Source organism: Hemicordylus capensis, chromosome 4 (genome assembly GCF_027244095.1).
Source record: "Hemicordylus capensis ecotype Gifberg chromosome 4, rHemCap1.1.pri, whole genome shotgun sequence".
In the NCBI taxonomy this organism is placed as follows: Eukaryota; Metazoa; Chordata; class Lepidosauria; order Squamata; family Cordylidae; genus Hemicordylus; species Hemicordylus capensis.
Window position 1 is genome coordinate 208368742 of NC_069660.1, and position 15770 is coordinate 208384511.

Consider the following 15770-nt stretch of genomic DNA (forward strand, 5'->3'; position numbering starts at 1 on the left):
TTCATTGTTAATACTGAGAAGGGAGTTGTTTTCTCTCCCCCAATTGCCTTTGTTATAGCCCCATGTTTCCATACTTGCACACCCATACAATTCCAGGGAGGCGCTCTCTCTCTCTCTCTTGGAGGGTAATTGTTTGAAAACCACTAGAAATTGTGAAGTGCTAAAGCTAAAACACGAGTGTGTCCTTTTCACTGATGCATATCACAATGTAATAAAATCTCTCCCAGCTGTAGCAGTGTTCAAGTAATTTGCACATTGTTCAAGGACTGATGCATACTCTGTATTCATTGCAAACTGATTAATCCACCGCTGCATGACTAATATATTCTTGATAGAGACACAGACCTTTCTTATTCTGTTCATTCAAAGAAAGTGTCCGTTAAATAGCACCCAGCATAAAGTGTTGTTGGTACAATCCTAGTTTGTGCAGATAATTCTTAAGATAAGAGAGAACTTTTTATTAAGATAAGGAAAAAAACTCTTTTTAAAATTGTTTTACAGTTCAAGACTGGAGCAGCAGGTTTTGTTTCAGAGGCTGAGCTGCACAGGAGGGGGAAATGCATCTTAAAACAGAATCATGCTGGGTAAGGCAGCCTATTGGTAGATTTTTTTTTCCTGGGTTTCTCCTCTTAGTGCTGCTTCTCCTGCTTAGATCAAAGTGTGATTAGAAGTTGGTGATACCTGATTACTCTCAGGGCTCTCCAACATCCCTTTACTATGCACACTCCATAGTAATTAACCCTTGGAAACTTGTTAGGACTTGGAGTTTAAGTAAAAGTTGCATTCATAGCAGTGGCATATTAATTAAACCACAGAGGTGTAGAATAGATGGGAAATAATGAATAGTTAGGAAAGAATAAATAGAACTAGCTTAACCTGTGCGGAGCATCTGCACTCTAGTACTTGATTGCTCCCCTCACCCCCTGCCAGCTCAGAGATCTCTCCACCCTCACCTGAGCCACACTCCGGTTCCTCCTCCTCTATCCCATTGCTTCTATCCCTCTCACCCCTCTTGGTCACTCCCTTATCCCTTTACTTCATCCCCCTCACCCCTCTTGGTTGCAGCTGCAGCATTGCTGTCACCTATTGGCCAAGCTGCAGCCCCCTATCCCTGGAGACCTCCCCTCTCTCATCCGAGCCCAGCTCCTTCTACTCCCCACAGGAGCAGGAGCAGCAGTGGTTGACCAGGCCCTTCCTTGCTGCCACCACCACCATGGCTCCTCATTCCCATCAGGCCTCTGACGGTCCCAGGACCATGCCTTGCTTCCCTGCCTTCCTCCTCCAATGGCCTCGGTAGCCCCAAACAGCAGCAGTGGTTGACTGGGCCCTTTCTTGCTGCCACTACCACCGCCATAGCCGCTCATTCCCCTCAGGCCGCTGACAGGCTTGGGCCCGTCCCTCGTCCTTCCTTTCTCTCTTCCCCTCCCTTCTTTTTCTATTTCTCTCTCTGCTCCACTTGCTCTTCCCCTCTGTCTTTCCTCCCCTCCCCTCCCCTCCCCTCCCCTCCCCTCCCCTCCCCTCCCCTCCCTTCTCTCTCTCTCTCTCTCTCTCTCTCTCTCTCTCTCTCTCTCTCTCTCTCTCTCTCTCTCTAAGTTAACAGATCTTGTTCATCTTGTTTCCTCATCTAATTCACACAACGGCAGCCTTCTTCTCCTGAAGGGGCTCTTTCCTCCCTCACGACTCCTCTCTTCACAGACCCCTGCCCACTATCCTTTTATAGATAAAGATTCCTCTCCTCTACAATCAAGAACATCTTCTGACCAGTAACAGTTGCATTCCAGCTGACCTTAACCTTCACAGGTTCCTCCTCCCTATCTGCATAGGGAATCCCCACTACTCAATCACCATGGTGCTTCTGCTCTCACAGGCTCCTCCTCCCTGTCTGCATATGGAATCCCCACTGCCCATTAGGTGCTTCTGCTCAGGACTCTCACAAGAGCTGCCACACATGGGATTAGCCACGGGTATGCCTTCGAGAATTAGATAGATAGATAGATAGATAGATAGATAGATAGATAGATAGATAGATAATGAGGTAGAATAGTTGAGGAAAGGCCTCACACAACTGCATGCAAGGGTTCCTGTCAGGCATTAGTGCAGAAGCAGTACTTATACTGAGTTTGTAGATTTGCTTAGACCAGGGTTTCTTAAGCTTGGGCCCCCAGATGTTGTTGGACAACAACCCCCATCATCCCCAGACATGGCCTTTGTGGCTAAGGATGATGGGAGTTGTGGTCCAACAACATCAGGGGGCCCAAGGTTAAGAAACCCTGGCTTAGACTGAGGCTGAACTCCAGCATCACCACCCAAACCTTGTCAATTACTGTAAAGCATGGTGCACATTCTGACATGCTATTAAAATGATTTTTAAAAAATAACACATTGGGATGTGAGATGTCTTTTAAATAGTCTTGTAAGACTGAGTTCCCAATTACTCCATTATTCTTTCATGTGCTGAGCTAAGGAATATTGTGATTGAATATGCACATAGAGAGCGAGAGAACAAATATTAAAAAGAAGAACAGAAGAGAGCCTTTAATAAGTCAGATCAATGCCCCATTTAGTCCAGCACCCCTCTGAGCTGCCTTTGAGAAACCTTCAAGCAGGACGTGAAGACAACAGCCCTCCCCTGCTGTATGTCTCCAGCCTCTGGTATTAAAAAGTATATTCTTTCTGAACATGGATTTTCTATTTAGCTATCATGGCTGTTGACAGACCTATTCTTCATGAATAAGTCTAGTTCCCTTTTAAAGTCATTTAAGACACCACATTTTGTGGCAGTGAATTCCATAAACTGATTATGTGCTGTGTGAAGAAGCACTTGGTTTTCTCTATCCTGAATCTGCCAATTTCAGAGAGAGAAATCTTTCTTTATGTGCTCTTCCCATGCTATTCATAAGTCTATGCTATCATGTTCTTCTTCAATTATCTTCCTCCCTCCGCCCACCCCACAGACTAAAAGGCCCCAGTTGTCTTTCCCTTCCCTCACAGGGAAAGCCTATTGTACCGACCCCTTGATCATTTTGGTTACTCTTTTCTGAACCTTTACCATAATGTCATGCACCAACAGGATCATGTGCTGAATATTGCACAGCTGTAGCCTATAATATGATCTGCTTTATAGCAGATTGCTGACTGGCTCTAATACAAAAAAGATATGATAATATTGGCCAACAACTTCCCTATGGAATGTGCAGGATGAATAAAATCTGGATCCTATCTGTAAAACGTGCTAGACAAGAACTATTATGACAATTCTTCTGTTTGTATTTGTGCTTTAAAATCTCAATATGCACAAGCTTCTTTCCTGTTCTTTAGGATTAATACTGAAACCTACCATCACATAGGCAAAATGTCAACTCTTCCTTGTAAATTGGTTCCGGAGTGGGCGGGAGGAGTGACATCTTGAAAGCCTACTTGCAAGATGGTCTAAATATTTTATTCTCTCTTAGGAGAACTCTGCATTAGACCCAGCCCTCTTACTACACTAATCTTAGAGCAAGCAAATGATTCATGGTGAAAATATCGTTTAGCTTTTATGTTGTGAGCAACAGATAAATGATAGCTTCTAAAGTGTGGCTGTTTAGTGAGATATTAATAGGGGAGATAATCCATTTACATTTTTACTGCGGAAGTTTTGCAGTGCGTTGGGGATTCATTTATCCTCTGCATTTGCCAAGTAGCCCGGGATGAAACAGAGCTAAAGTAATTCACTCTGGAAGGCTACTTGAAGTTTTCAGGAAATAGATTACTCTCTGGTCCAAATTCCACATTGCCATGAATGCTACCAACCCATGTTCCCTCATGTGTCTCCCTAACAACGTTTAGTTAAAGAAGATGTCTGGTGCAACGTCACTGAGCTCAGCATTTCCCTACCCACCACCAGAAGTGGCAACCAATTAAGAGAAGTGTGGGGTGGAGAGTCAGTCAGCACAATAGTGTCACGTGCCTTTTTGAAGAGGACACATCTATCAATACCTACTAGCCTTGATGGTTATGTGCTACTTCCAAGTTTAGTGGCAGGAAGCCTCTGAATGCCAGTTGCTGGGAAGCAACAGCAGGAGAGGGGGCATGCTTTCATCTCCTGCTTGTGAGTTTCCCAGAGGAAACTTGCCACTGTGTGAAACAGGATGCTGGACTAGGTGGAGCTTTTGTACTGATCTAACAAGGCTCTCCTTATTTTCTTAACTATTATGAAAAGATATGTGGGGCAATGGAGGCCGCCTGATAAAAGTATCATTTGAACCACAGTGTGTTGGATTATCTGACAGACCAATCTCTGCTTGAAAATTAAAATTTTGGAATTTCATTATCCTAATGTATAATTTGAAGAGGGTTGTTGTGTTTTATTCAGTGGAGCTATTCTGACGATCATTGAAAAGTGGGCTAAGGGTGCTTAGCTTAGCTTGCTTTCCACTGATCGTGAGACTCACCGGGCTTGCAGCCGAGCCTGGTTGAGTCAAAGCGGGTCACCCGCTTATATAGCCCTCCCATAAGCCCGGGTTAGCGGAGCGAGTGCTCTGCTAACCCGGGCTTCCTGATCGTGAGTTGCCGCAGCGCAGCGCCACGCCATGGCTACTCACAAGTAGACCCGTGGAGGGGAGGCAAAAAGCCAGCTCCGGGGGTCTCTCCAGCATGCCCTGCGCGCTTGTGCAGGGCATGCTGGAGCTTCTGGGGACCGATCGGCACACACTCCCCCCAGCACGCGCCGGCTCCATTATGGAGCCGGCAGTCATGTGGGCGGCCGGTTCGGCCACCCAAAGCAGACTGTCTGCTCGTGTGCTAAGCCCGCTCTCCCCACTCACCCTTACAAAGCGGGTCTCACTGATCATGCGACCCGCCTCAAGATGTTTTTTGGGTTTTTTAGGTTCGCAGGAAATGTTAAGGAGCACAGCAGCTATGCCGACATGAAGCTTCTGTTCTTCCCAATGTCAGCAGATACACCAGTTCCTTTATACATGACACACAAATGTACAATAGAGTTTAAGTGGCAGTACCATATCATTAAGTTGACAATTAGGAACACCTTGCAAATTATAAACCTGGTTGGCTAAATGGAACTAGTAGACCTGGGAAGTTGTGCAGAGTCTCCATCACTGGAGCATTCTTATCAAGAGATTGGATATGCATTTGTCGGAAAAGGCTAAGCATCTGATCTAGGATTTTCTTCTTCTCAATAGTTTATTAGACTAGATGGCGTGTGAAGTAACTTCCGTCCGGTTTCTACAATTCTGTGATAACCCAGTGAATATCTTGGGAAATTAACTACAAACTATGTTAGTTCCAGTTTTTACTACAGAAAAGAGTGAATAATAAGTTTTCTGATGCTGATTACATTGAAGTGCAAATAACTTTATAGGGTTGCCTACAGCAGTTTAATTGTGAATGAAAAATTATGTATCCTCAGAAGTTATAAATGCATGTAATCAGGACTTGACTGTTTTTCGCCGCTTAAAAAGAACAAAGAGAAAGCTGACCTTTGGACTTTGTACATATTTGATGCCGCCAGTCTCTCAACCATACTTTAGAGATCAGAGGTGGTTCACAGGCTCATGCGCTTCTCCTTCCTTCTCTCTTAGATGTAAATTGTGATCCTGCCCTCAACAGTTTAACCATGGTTTAACATTTCATCGGCACCAATATGAACAACGCTAACCAGGCTTCCCATTTTAATTAAGGTTTGAAGCAGGTTTACCAACCCTGGTCCGGACAGAACCTGGTTAATGATATAATAGTCCTACTTTCCCTTTCAGGGATAGTCATGCTCAAGTCCGGTCTGAAATTGACAGAACATGCAACCAAGATGTGATGCTGATGGTTGGAGACTGGAATGCCAAAGTTGGAAATGGTAAGGAGGAAAACATAATTGGACTGTATGACCTAGGAAACAGAAATGAAGCAGGAGAACAACTTATTAGTTTCTGCCAAGTCATCAGATCTCTTCACTGATAACACATTCTTCAAACAACCAAAGTGGCGCCTATACACATGGACATCACCAGATGGAGTACACAGAAATCAAATTGATTACATTATTGGTGCAAGAAGGTGGAAGAGCTCAGTTATAACAGCAAAGATGTGGCCGGGGGCTGATTGTGGAACAGATCGTGAACTGCTCATGTGCAAGTTCCAAATCAAGCTAAAGTGGAAAAACAAAGTTATCCAGCTTCCACAAAATGATCTTGAGAATATACCCACCATTTTCAAGAAGAACATCAGGAACCTCTTTGAAGTTCTGAACCTCATTGATAGGGAACCAGAGGAACTGTGGAATGAAATCAAAGAAGTTGTTAAGGACGAATGTGAAAAGGGACTGCCAAAGACCAAGAAAGCAAAATGGATGTCAGAATAGGCAGTGGAAATTGCCCAGAAGAGGAGAGAAGCCAAAGTCAAGAAAGATAAAGACCTCAGAAAGGAACTTAAAGGGGAATTTCAGAAAGCCATTAGAACGAGACAAATAACAGTACTACAATGACATCTGTAAAGACCTTGAGGATGGAAATTGACACAGGGGGGAAAAGGAAAGTTTCCCAAGAGATCTCTGAACTCAGAGGTTGATTGAACTCAGAGGTTCATTTTAACTGTCTTGTGGTATTTGTGAACTGCCCTGAGAGCTATTCTGTAAGGACGGTCTAGAAATCGAACAAACAAACAAACAAACAAACAAATAACCAAACGATGCCAGCAAATTTGGAGAATGACACAGTGACCAACAGATTGGAAGAGGTCAGTATACATACCCATACCAAAGAAAGGAGATTTAACAGATTGCGCAAACCATCGCACAATATCCTTAATTTCACATGCTAGCAAAATAATGCTCTGGATCAGCCAATGCAGATTAGAGCCCTATGTGGAAAGGGAAATGCCGGATGTTCAAGCTGGTTTCAGAAAACGCCGAGGAACAAGAGACATCATTGCTGATGCACGTTGGATAATTGAGAATAGAACTAGTAGCAATAGCAATAGCACTTACATTTATATACCGCTCTATAGCCGGAGCTCTCTAAGCGGTTTACAATGATTTTAGCATATTGCCCCCAACATTCTGGGTACTCATTTTACCGACCTCGGAAGGATGGAAGGCTGAGTCAACCTTGAGCCCCTGGTCAGGATCGAACTTGTAACCTTCTGGTTACAGGGCAACAGTTTTACCACTGCGCCACCAGGGGCTCTAGAAAGCCAAAGAATACCAGAAAGCCAAAGAATACCAGAAAGAAGTAGTGATGTGCACGGTCCGGAGAAGTCCGGCCGGCACTGAAGGGGGGCCTTGTTTTTAGGGCGGGGAGGGCTTGCTTAGCCCTCCCGCCTCCTTGCCCCCGCCAGCGCCCGTATTTTCTATTATAGGGGCGCTGGAAACCAGCCGCCCCCCCCGCTGCCGCCGCCGCGGCCGCGGCGAAAGAACACCCCATGCCAGCCCTCCCTCCCTCCCAGGTAGCTGCCCGCCCGCCCGCTGCTCACCCGCTCACCGGATAGTAAACGAGAGGAGCTCCGGCACAGAGCTCCTCTCGTTTGGAAGGCCTCCGGCAGAATGATGTTTTGCGCGCGCATGCGCGCGCCACAAAGCACACCGTTCGCCGGAGGCCCGGTCTACCCGCCGGGAAAGGGCCGGGTAGACCGGGCCTCCAATCGCTGGGTAGACCGGGCCTCCGATCGCCGGAGGCCCGGTCTACCCAGCGATCGGAGGCCCGGTCTACCCGGCCCTTTCCTGGCGGGTAGACCGGGCCTCCGGCGAATGGTGTGCTTTGCGGCACGCGCATGCGCGCGCAAAACACCATTCTGCCGGAGGCCTTCCAAACGAGAGGAGCTCTGTGCCGGAGCTCCTCTCGTTTACTATCCGGTGAGCGGGTGAGCAGCGGGCGGGCGGGCAGCTAGCTGGGAGGGAGGGAGGGCTGGCATGGGGAGTTCTTTCGCTGCGGCGGTGGCCGCGGCGGCGGGGGGGGGCGGCTGGTTTCCAGCGCCCCTATACTAGAAAATACGGGCGCTGGTGGGGGCAAGGAGGCGGGAGGGCTAAGCAAGCCCTCCCGCCCTTAAAGGCATACCCCCCACCCGGACCCGAACCAGGCAGGGCCGGACCGGTCCGGCAGTTCGGCCATTCTTTGGAATGGCCGCCGGACCGGTTCGGGCACACCACTAGAAAGAAGTCAATATGTGCTTTATTGACTACTGAAAAGCCTTCGATTGTGTCAACCATGTCAAGTTGTGGAATATCCTTAGGAAAATGGGCATCCCAGAACATCTCATTGCTCTCATGCGGAATCTATACACAGGACAGGAAGCCACAGTCCAGACAGAACATGGTGAAACGGACTGGTAACAGATCGGTAAAGGAGTAAGACAAGGCTGTATACTTTCTCCTTATTTATTCATCTAATATGTTGGACATATACTGAGAGAAGCTGGATTGGAAGAAGATGAGCGCGGTTTTAAAGTTGGAGGAAGAAACATCAATAACCTGTGCTACGCTGATTACACCACTCTGATAGCTGAGAACGCGGATGATCTGCAAGCTCTTATAATGATAGTCAAGGAACAGAATGAAAAAAATGGGACTACAGCTAAATGTAAAGAGAACTAAATTAATGACAACTGGTCAACTCACAATTGACAATGAAGACATTGAAGTGATGGATAACTTCTGCCTTTTAGGATCAACCATCAACAGTCAAGGATCCAGCAGTCAAGAAATATGCTGCAGACAAGCACTTGGTAGGGTTGCAATGAAGGCCTTGCAAAGGATATTTAGATGCCTTGACGTGCCTACACTTACAAAGATTAGAATAGTTTGGACCATGGTTTTTCCTGTGAGACTCTATGGATGCGAAAGCTGGACTTTGAAGAAGCAAGATAGAAAAAGCATTGACGCTTTTGAACTTTGGTGCTGGAGAAGACTTTTGTGGATACCATGGACAGCCAGGAAAACAAACAAATGGATCATAGAACAAATCAATCCAGAATTTTCACTCGAGGCATAAATGACCAGGCTCAAACTATCAGACTTCAGACACATTATGTGAAGACCCAGCTCCCTTGAGAAGTCCAAAATGCTGGGAAACCGTGAAAGAAAGAGAAGAGGACAACCAGCAGCAAGGTGGATGGACTCAATTACGACATCAATGAATGCACCACTGAGGGACCTTAAAGGCCAAGTTGAAAACAGATCATCCTGGAGAGAATCCATATATGTAGTTGTTAAGAGTCAACACCAACTTGACGGCACTTAATCAACCAATCCTTCACATTCTCTTAAAATGTATGAACTTCAGAAAGGTTCAAAATAATACTTTATTTTTTAGTATCAGGCTAAAAATGCTCTGAGATGCCCATCAAATGTCTTAGTAATATTCTCATATAAATATAAAGAAGTTAAAATTAATATATTCTGGCATTTTGATTGCAAATGTAACATGCAGAACTGAGCAAGCTGTAAAAACCTTCATTATTTTTAGAACTTGGTGTATAAAGTGTAGGTTCTTTCTTTTGAACTAAGAAATCAGCAAAGAGAAGCATGTTCTTAAATGTATATATATATATTATTCCTGGAGCACTGATTGCAGGAAGTTACCATAACTTTCAGTGTACAAAGGAAAAAGACATGAAACAAAATTTAGATTAATCAGCTTTCGATTAGCCTTTGAAGTGCTTTTAAATCATCATTTTAATATACTCATTCTGAACCTGATTTACATTCATTTGCAGACTTCAAACATCAAGTCCCTGGCTAATTCCAGAGTAAATTCTAGATGTTTGACAGAATGTCCCTGAAATGTACAATAGATCTGTGTGTTTTAATAATGTCCATAAGGAATCAAATCATCTCAAGCTCACATGTTATGTTTTAAAGCTAATTGAATTGCTAAAACATTTTGCTGGACCTCCTTTTGGTTCTTTTTGCATAAAAGAAGTTAATGTAAAAAGATGACAAGTAAAGTTTAATAGGTTGGTTAATTATCACATGATCCAGGAGTTACTCACATGCAGTTGTAGTAGCCAGAATGATCTGCTAAGATTGATTACACAGAAATTGAAACGTTATCAAAGCTAGGCTGGATAATGTGTGTATTAGTCAAGTAAAGATTTCTGTATACAGATGGCCCTGTATCTGAAAATGTTGAGTCACTCATGAGAACAAAAAACAATTTTAGCCTACTTTCTGAAGAGAAGGTGGTTTATGGAACTGCTATACTTGCTTAAAGGACAAACTTTATCCAGGGCCTGCAAGTAATACAAGGAATTCCCTTTACAACAAACAACAATAACATAAGATGAGATATAGAACCTTCTCAATAGAAAGAATAGCACCACGTATTGGTTGGTGGTGGTGCTCATGTTGTTGTTGTTGTTACATTTATATCCCATTCTTCCTCCAAGGAGCCCAGAGCGGTGTACTACATAAGTTTCTCTTTCACAACAACCCTGTGAAGTAGGTTAGGCTGAGAGAGAAGTGACTGGCCCAGAGTCACCCAGCTAGTATCATGGCTGAATGGGGATTTTGAACTCAGGTCTCCCCGGTCCTAGTCCAGCACTCTAACCACAACACCACGCTGGCTCAGTTATTACAGATCACCATGTCTGTGTATATGTCTGTATGGTTTATGGAACCCCCTCTAATAATTTTTGTGTTTACAGTCTGATACAAACCAAATTCACTGCACGTGGGAGGAGTCCTAGGGGATCCAAATGAGGATATTTTTCTACCAGTCTAACATGTTGTTTCAAGATGGTGACCATTCAGAGTATAGGCACCACCCCTTTGTAACCCATTAGCTGACATTCTGTTACAAACCAAATTCATAGCATATGGGAGGTTCTGAAGGTTTGGAGAGGGGTATTTATTTGCCACCATGCCATGTAGCTTCAAGATGGCAGCCACCCCAAATTATAGGCAACACCTCTTTGTAACCCACATTCTAACTGCTACAACCAAATTCACAGCACATGGGAGGGAGTCCTAAGTAAGAAGAAATGGATAGTAGATTCCATTAGCTTATTGATAGCCAGTTGCCTCCCACCAAGGTCAAATAATTGTCTTCTACTGATCAGACTGAATTTTGTTTCATCTTATGTTAAAACTTGAGGGTGTGGAAATTTTTTTTACAAAATGTCAGTAAATCTGAATGAAACAGTATGAGTAGTTTTAATTCTCTTCTCTGATCCCTATTGCTCTCATAAGATGTATACCTTATGAGAACCAGTATGATGCAGTAGGTAATGTATTGGACCTCGAACAGGATTCAGATCCCTTCTTACTCAATAATCTCAAGCTTAAGACTATTTCTTAGCCTAACTGACTTTAAAGGTTTGTTGTTATCCTAGAATAGATTAGGATAACTCCTATGGATTGCATTCCTGGAGGAAAGGTGGCTTACAAATGAAATAAATACATGCATACATTTTTAGCCTACTTTTTGAAGCTAAGAAGGCTAATGAGACTACTGTATGTGTGTCCATGTGTGTTACCCTCTAAATACATTTGCATTTACTGTCTGATACCAACCATATTCACAGCACATGGGAGGGGGTCTTAATGGGTTAGGGTTTCCCCCCCACTCTGGTCTGCCGGTGGTGGTGGTGGGGATAGTGGCCATTCAGAGTATAGGCAACACCCCTATGTAACATATGTGCTGACAGCTTGACACAAAACAAAATTCACAGCATGAGAAGGGAGTCCTAAGTAAGAAGAAAAGGAGAGTTGATTCCATTAGTTCTACGTAGAACAACCTGTAAAATCTGATGTGGGTTGACATCAAGCAGTGTGCAGTTATTGGGCACCACAAGGTTTTAACCAGGAGCCCTTAAGATCAGACACTGATTCCTAATGCGTGCAAGCAGTGCATTCTGGGATATAAATACCCCCATCATAATCCTTATCCTAAAAATCAGGTGATTCAAAAGAATTAATCCCATGTTACAGTGTGCTGTAAAGCTCCAATATCTGTGGCACTCCCTTGGGTTGCAACTAGATGTGATAGTGGAAAATTTATGAGCAGATATACTATTATTTTTTAAATAGTTTTAATATCGGTCATGAGGAAAGGTGCTGCATCCATTCAGGACTGTGGTGCTGGGGAGGGTAGTTAACATATTCCTGATGAAAATTTTCCCCACTGGCTGAAACTGCTCTTTGCCCCATGGTGGAAAACATACAGGTACCATATGGGGTACATAAGAACAGCCCTGCTGGATCAGGCCCAAGACCTATCTAGTCCAGCATCCTGTTTCACACAGTAGCCCACCAGATGCCTCAGAGAAGCCCACAGGCAAGATAGGGGTACCTATCTGTTAAAGACCAACTTATGAGGACATTTTTCATTCATTGAAAATGATGTGGGGAAAAGACTAGACTTCCCTTTTCCAGCCATGCGGTCCAAATCAAGTTTCTAAACTATTCAAAAACAGTAGGAAATCTGGTCATGGCTCTCCCTAGTTTAATTTTAATTTATTGTGAGAGGGAAACACTTGTATCTTTCTTGGTGCTTCCAGCTGCCTGTTGGCCTGCTGGTTACCCTCTGTTCTGGGCATGTGGACCTGGACATCTGACAGCCAAATAATATTAACCAGATGTGGGCATATGAACTCTCTGAGTTGATCCCACTGGTTTGCCAGTCTGATGGTTTTCCCATATTTTGATATATTTTTAGCAAAAACAATCTTAAGCATGCAGTGTCTTAAGTAGTAAACCTTTTGTTGTTGCTAATGGAATTTTGGGTTTTTTTAAAAAATTTGGCTAACTGTAGAATCTAGTGTTTTCAAATGAACTTTGGTGCCTTAGTGCCCAACCTGCAACACTTTTAGACAGGCCTGACTTCAAGTTCACATCTTAGCACATTACATCACAGGTTACAGAACTATGGCGTGCATTCAGCAAGAGGAGAGCTGGTCTTGTGGTAGCAATCCTGAATTGTCCCCTTAGCTAAGCAGGGTCTACCTTGGTTGCATTTGAATGGGATACCACATGCAAGCACCGTAATGACCCTTAGGGGATGGAGCTTCTCTGGGAAGAGCAGAAGGTTTCAAGTTCCCTCCCTGGCTTCTCCAAGATAGGGCTGAGAGAGATTCCTGCCTGCAACCTTGGAGAAGCCACTGCCAGTCTGTGAAGACAATACCAAGCTAGATAGACCAATGGTCTGACTCAGGAAATGGCAGCTTTCTCTGTTCCTATGTAAGTTTTTTTCAAAGGGGTATTTTGTGTCATTAGTAGGATGTTCCCAGTGTATCGATGCAGCTTTTGCTGGTAAATGGAACTAGTGTACAAACAATGAGAAAAACAAATACACTTTTTATATTATTTCTACCAGCTGATTACTGGTCCTCTGGGCCACAATCCAATAGTATTAAAGTCAGTGAAAGTGTTGCCATTGTTGTCAATAGTAGTGAACAGTCAAGGTTATATCCATTTAATTTTTCCATAGAGCAATATATGCTTTTATAGGCCACTGTTGGGACCACCTATTGAATGAAATGTGGTTTTGCATATACACCAATCACTAGACCAGCTCCCAGCCATTTATTTTGGCTTTATTGCAACCTTCCATGGCACAGCCCATTAGATTATCTGTCAAACAGGAAGAGCTCCATTTTCCTGCTGAACTACTGGGAAAAGGTTATGGTTAATGAAACCCACCAGATAACATTGTTGAGCCCTCCTGGAGAGTAGACTTCCTCCTTCCAGTTCTTTGGAGCTCCACTTAGGGAAATAATGAGATCAAGCTCACAATTTTGGAAAACTGTACTCCTCTTTAGGTTAAACCTCAGTATATGACATGAAATGAAAACTATTGTTGTTATGGGATATTTATGTATCCCATACATCCACACGGTGTAGTCTTCTGCTGTACTGATTTTTCTCTGTTCTCTGTTTCTGAAGTGTTGTGCCTTGTACCAAAGGAGCTACAAATGTGTGACATTCTAGGTTTTTACCTGTCCCCCTCCAAAGGACAACAGTGAGGTGGGGTGAGATAGCATGACAGCCTGGAAATAGCAAGGTCACCAAAGGAGTATCTTGAAGAAATCTTGTAAAGGCAGGATGGGAGATAGGGCCAGCAAAATGATACCAAGGGCACCAGAATAGATGAACAGAACAGAATAAATTTTTAATGAACCCTGAGCTACATTTCCGAACTCTGGTCAAACATGTCCAGGCAGGTCCTGTAAGCAGGCATTAGTCCATTTATTACAATGGGGCAAGCGAACCTTTGCAGTGAAGTTGAAAGAACCCATTTTCATCCAGAGACCAAACCATACACATATTAAAGAGTATTAGGTGTCAGTGACAATGTCCTAAAAGGACATTATAGAATTAAAAACCTTTAAATCATTGCACAAAAAGTTTGGCAAGGGTTGCAGTTATGCCATGATTGCTATCAAGGGTTAAACTTTAGTAAAGTAGGTTAGCCAGTGTGTCACAACCAAGACTTTCAAGGATTATTTTTTCTCACACTATTGTGGTATTATAACTTCACTAGTAACTTTCAGCCCATTAAATTAACAGGCGCTAGAAGCAGCAATGGGGGGGAGGCTCCCCTAAGTGCCAGTTTCCAGGGCAACGGGGCTGCAACCCTCCCCCTGGCGACACCCCCAGTCTCCCCCCGTCCTCACCTCCTCTATCTTTCCGGCCATGTGTTGGAGCTGCTTCTCATCCTCCAGCAGCTCGTTCAGCTGGTGGAGGCTGAGGTCCTCCAGCCACCTCGCGTCCACCGCCATGGCGGGTGGGGTGGGGGGGGGGAAGGCAAGAGAAGGAGCCTGACGACACCCGCAGCAGCAGCCTTTGGTGCCAGCTCTCTCCGCCTCCTCTCTCTTATATTTCCACCGCTGCTGGTTGTTTGTTTTTTTTCCGTTTCCCCCGCTGCCACCTCTGCCCTCCCCGATCCTCGGTTCTCCTCCTCCAGCCCATGGCTGGTTTTGCGGCTGGGCTGGTCCCACCACCGCCGCCTCTGCCCTCCCCGATCCTTGGGTCTCCTCCTCCCAGTCCCCATGTCCTTTTTTAAGGCAGGGCTTCTTCCGCCGCTGCCGTCTCTTCCCTCCCCGTTCCCCTCTTCTCCTCCTCCCGGTTGCGAAGTTTGTTTTAACGGCAGGGCTCCTTCCGCCGCTGCCGCATCTTCCCTCCTGCTTCTTCTTCGTTTGGCCTGGCCCCAACATGGCCACCCGTGTCTGGGCGGCCGTATCTTTCACGGACGTTCTGGGAATGCACTCCGCGCATGCCCAGAACAGCCAAGAAAGACACGGGCCGAAGAAAGACACGGGATCATGCTTTACCTTTTTATTATAGATTATATTTTATTATTATATTTTGATGTTTTTATAACTTATGATAGTTAAAACTATTGCATAGTAAGCTTATAGATAATGAGAATCTGTAAATAGTACCTTAGTCGCACTGAAGCTGTTTTTCTGTGAGTAGCCCCCATGCAGCTGGCATAAAGTTTAAGTATCCCAATCTCATATGGGCAAATATGTTCACATAAATCCTGACTACAGAATCAAGACCCCACTGAACAGGGGGTGATTTCATGGGAAAGATCCATGTGATCAGCCCCTGCCCATGACAGGATGCTGGACTAGATGGGCCTTGGGCCTTATCCAGCAGGGCTGTTCTTACATTCTAAACTTTAATCATTTAAGCACTACTCAAGTTCTCTTTCATTGAAAAGTGGATCCCACACAAAAAGGATAAAGGGTCCAACACTGAAAGATTCTTGAGTCAGTGGGTTGTATCCAAACTTTATAGAAGCAGAACCTGTGATCAAAAAAGAGGAGAGAAACGTTCACTA

General features: G+C 44.5%; 1 protein-coding gene across 24 annotated transcripts in view; it reads left to right on the plus strand.

The window, feature by feature from the left end:
- FARS2 (phenylalanyl-tRNA synthetase 2, mitochondrial) overlaps positions 1-15770 on the plus strand; it is a 393182-nt gene that overhangs the window by 305126 nt on the left and 72286 nt on the right. The window contains exon 9 of one of the 24 annotated variants that reach the window (XM_053247750.1): positions 502-584. The exons of the other annotated variants lie outside the window; for them this stretch is intronic. Coding sequence (XP_053103725.1) covers positions 502-568 — 67 coding nt within the window. The 3' untranslated portion in view covers positions 569-584. The remainder of the gene's footprint in view (positions 1-501; positions 585-15770) is intronic. 24 annotated transcript variants of the gene reach the window in all.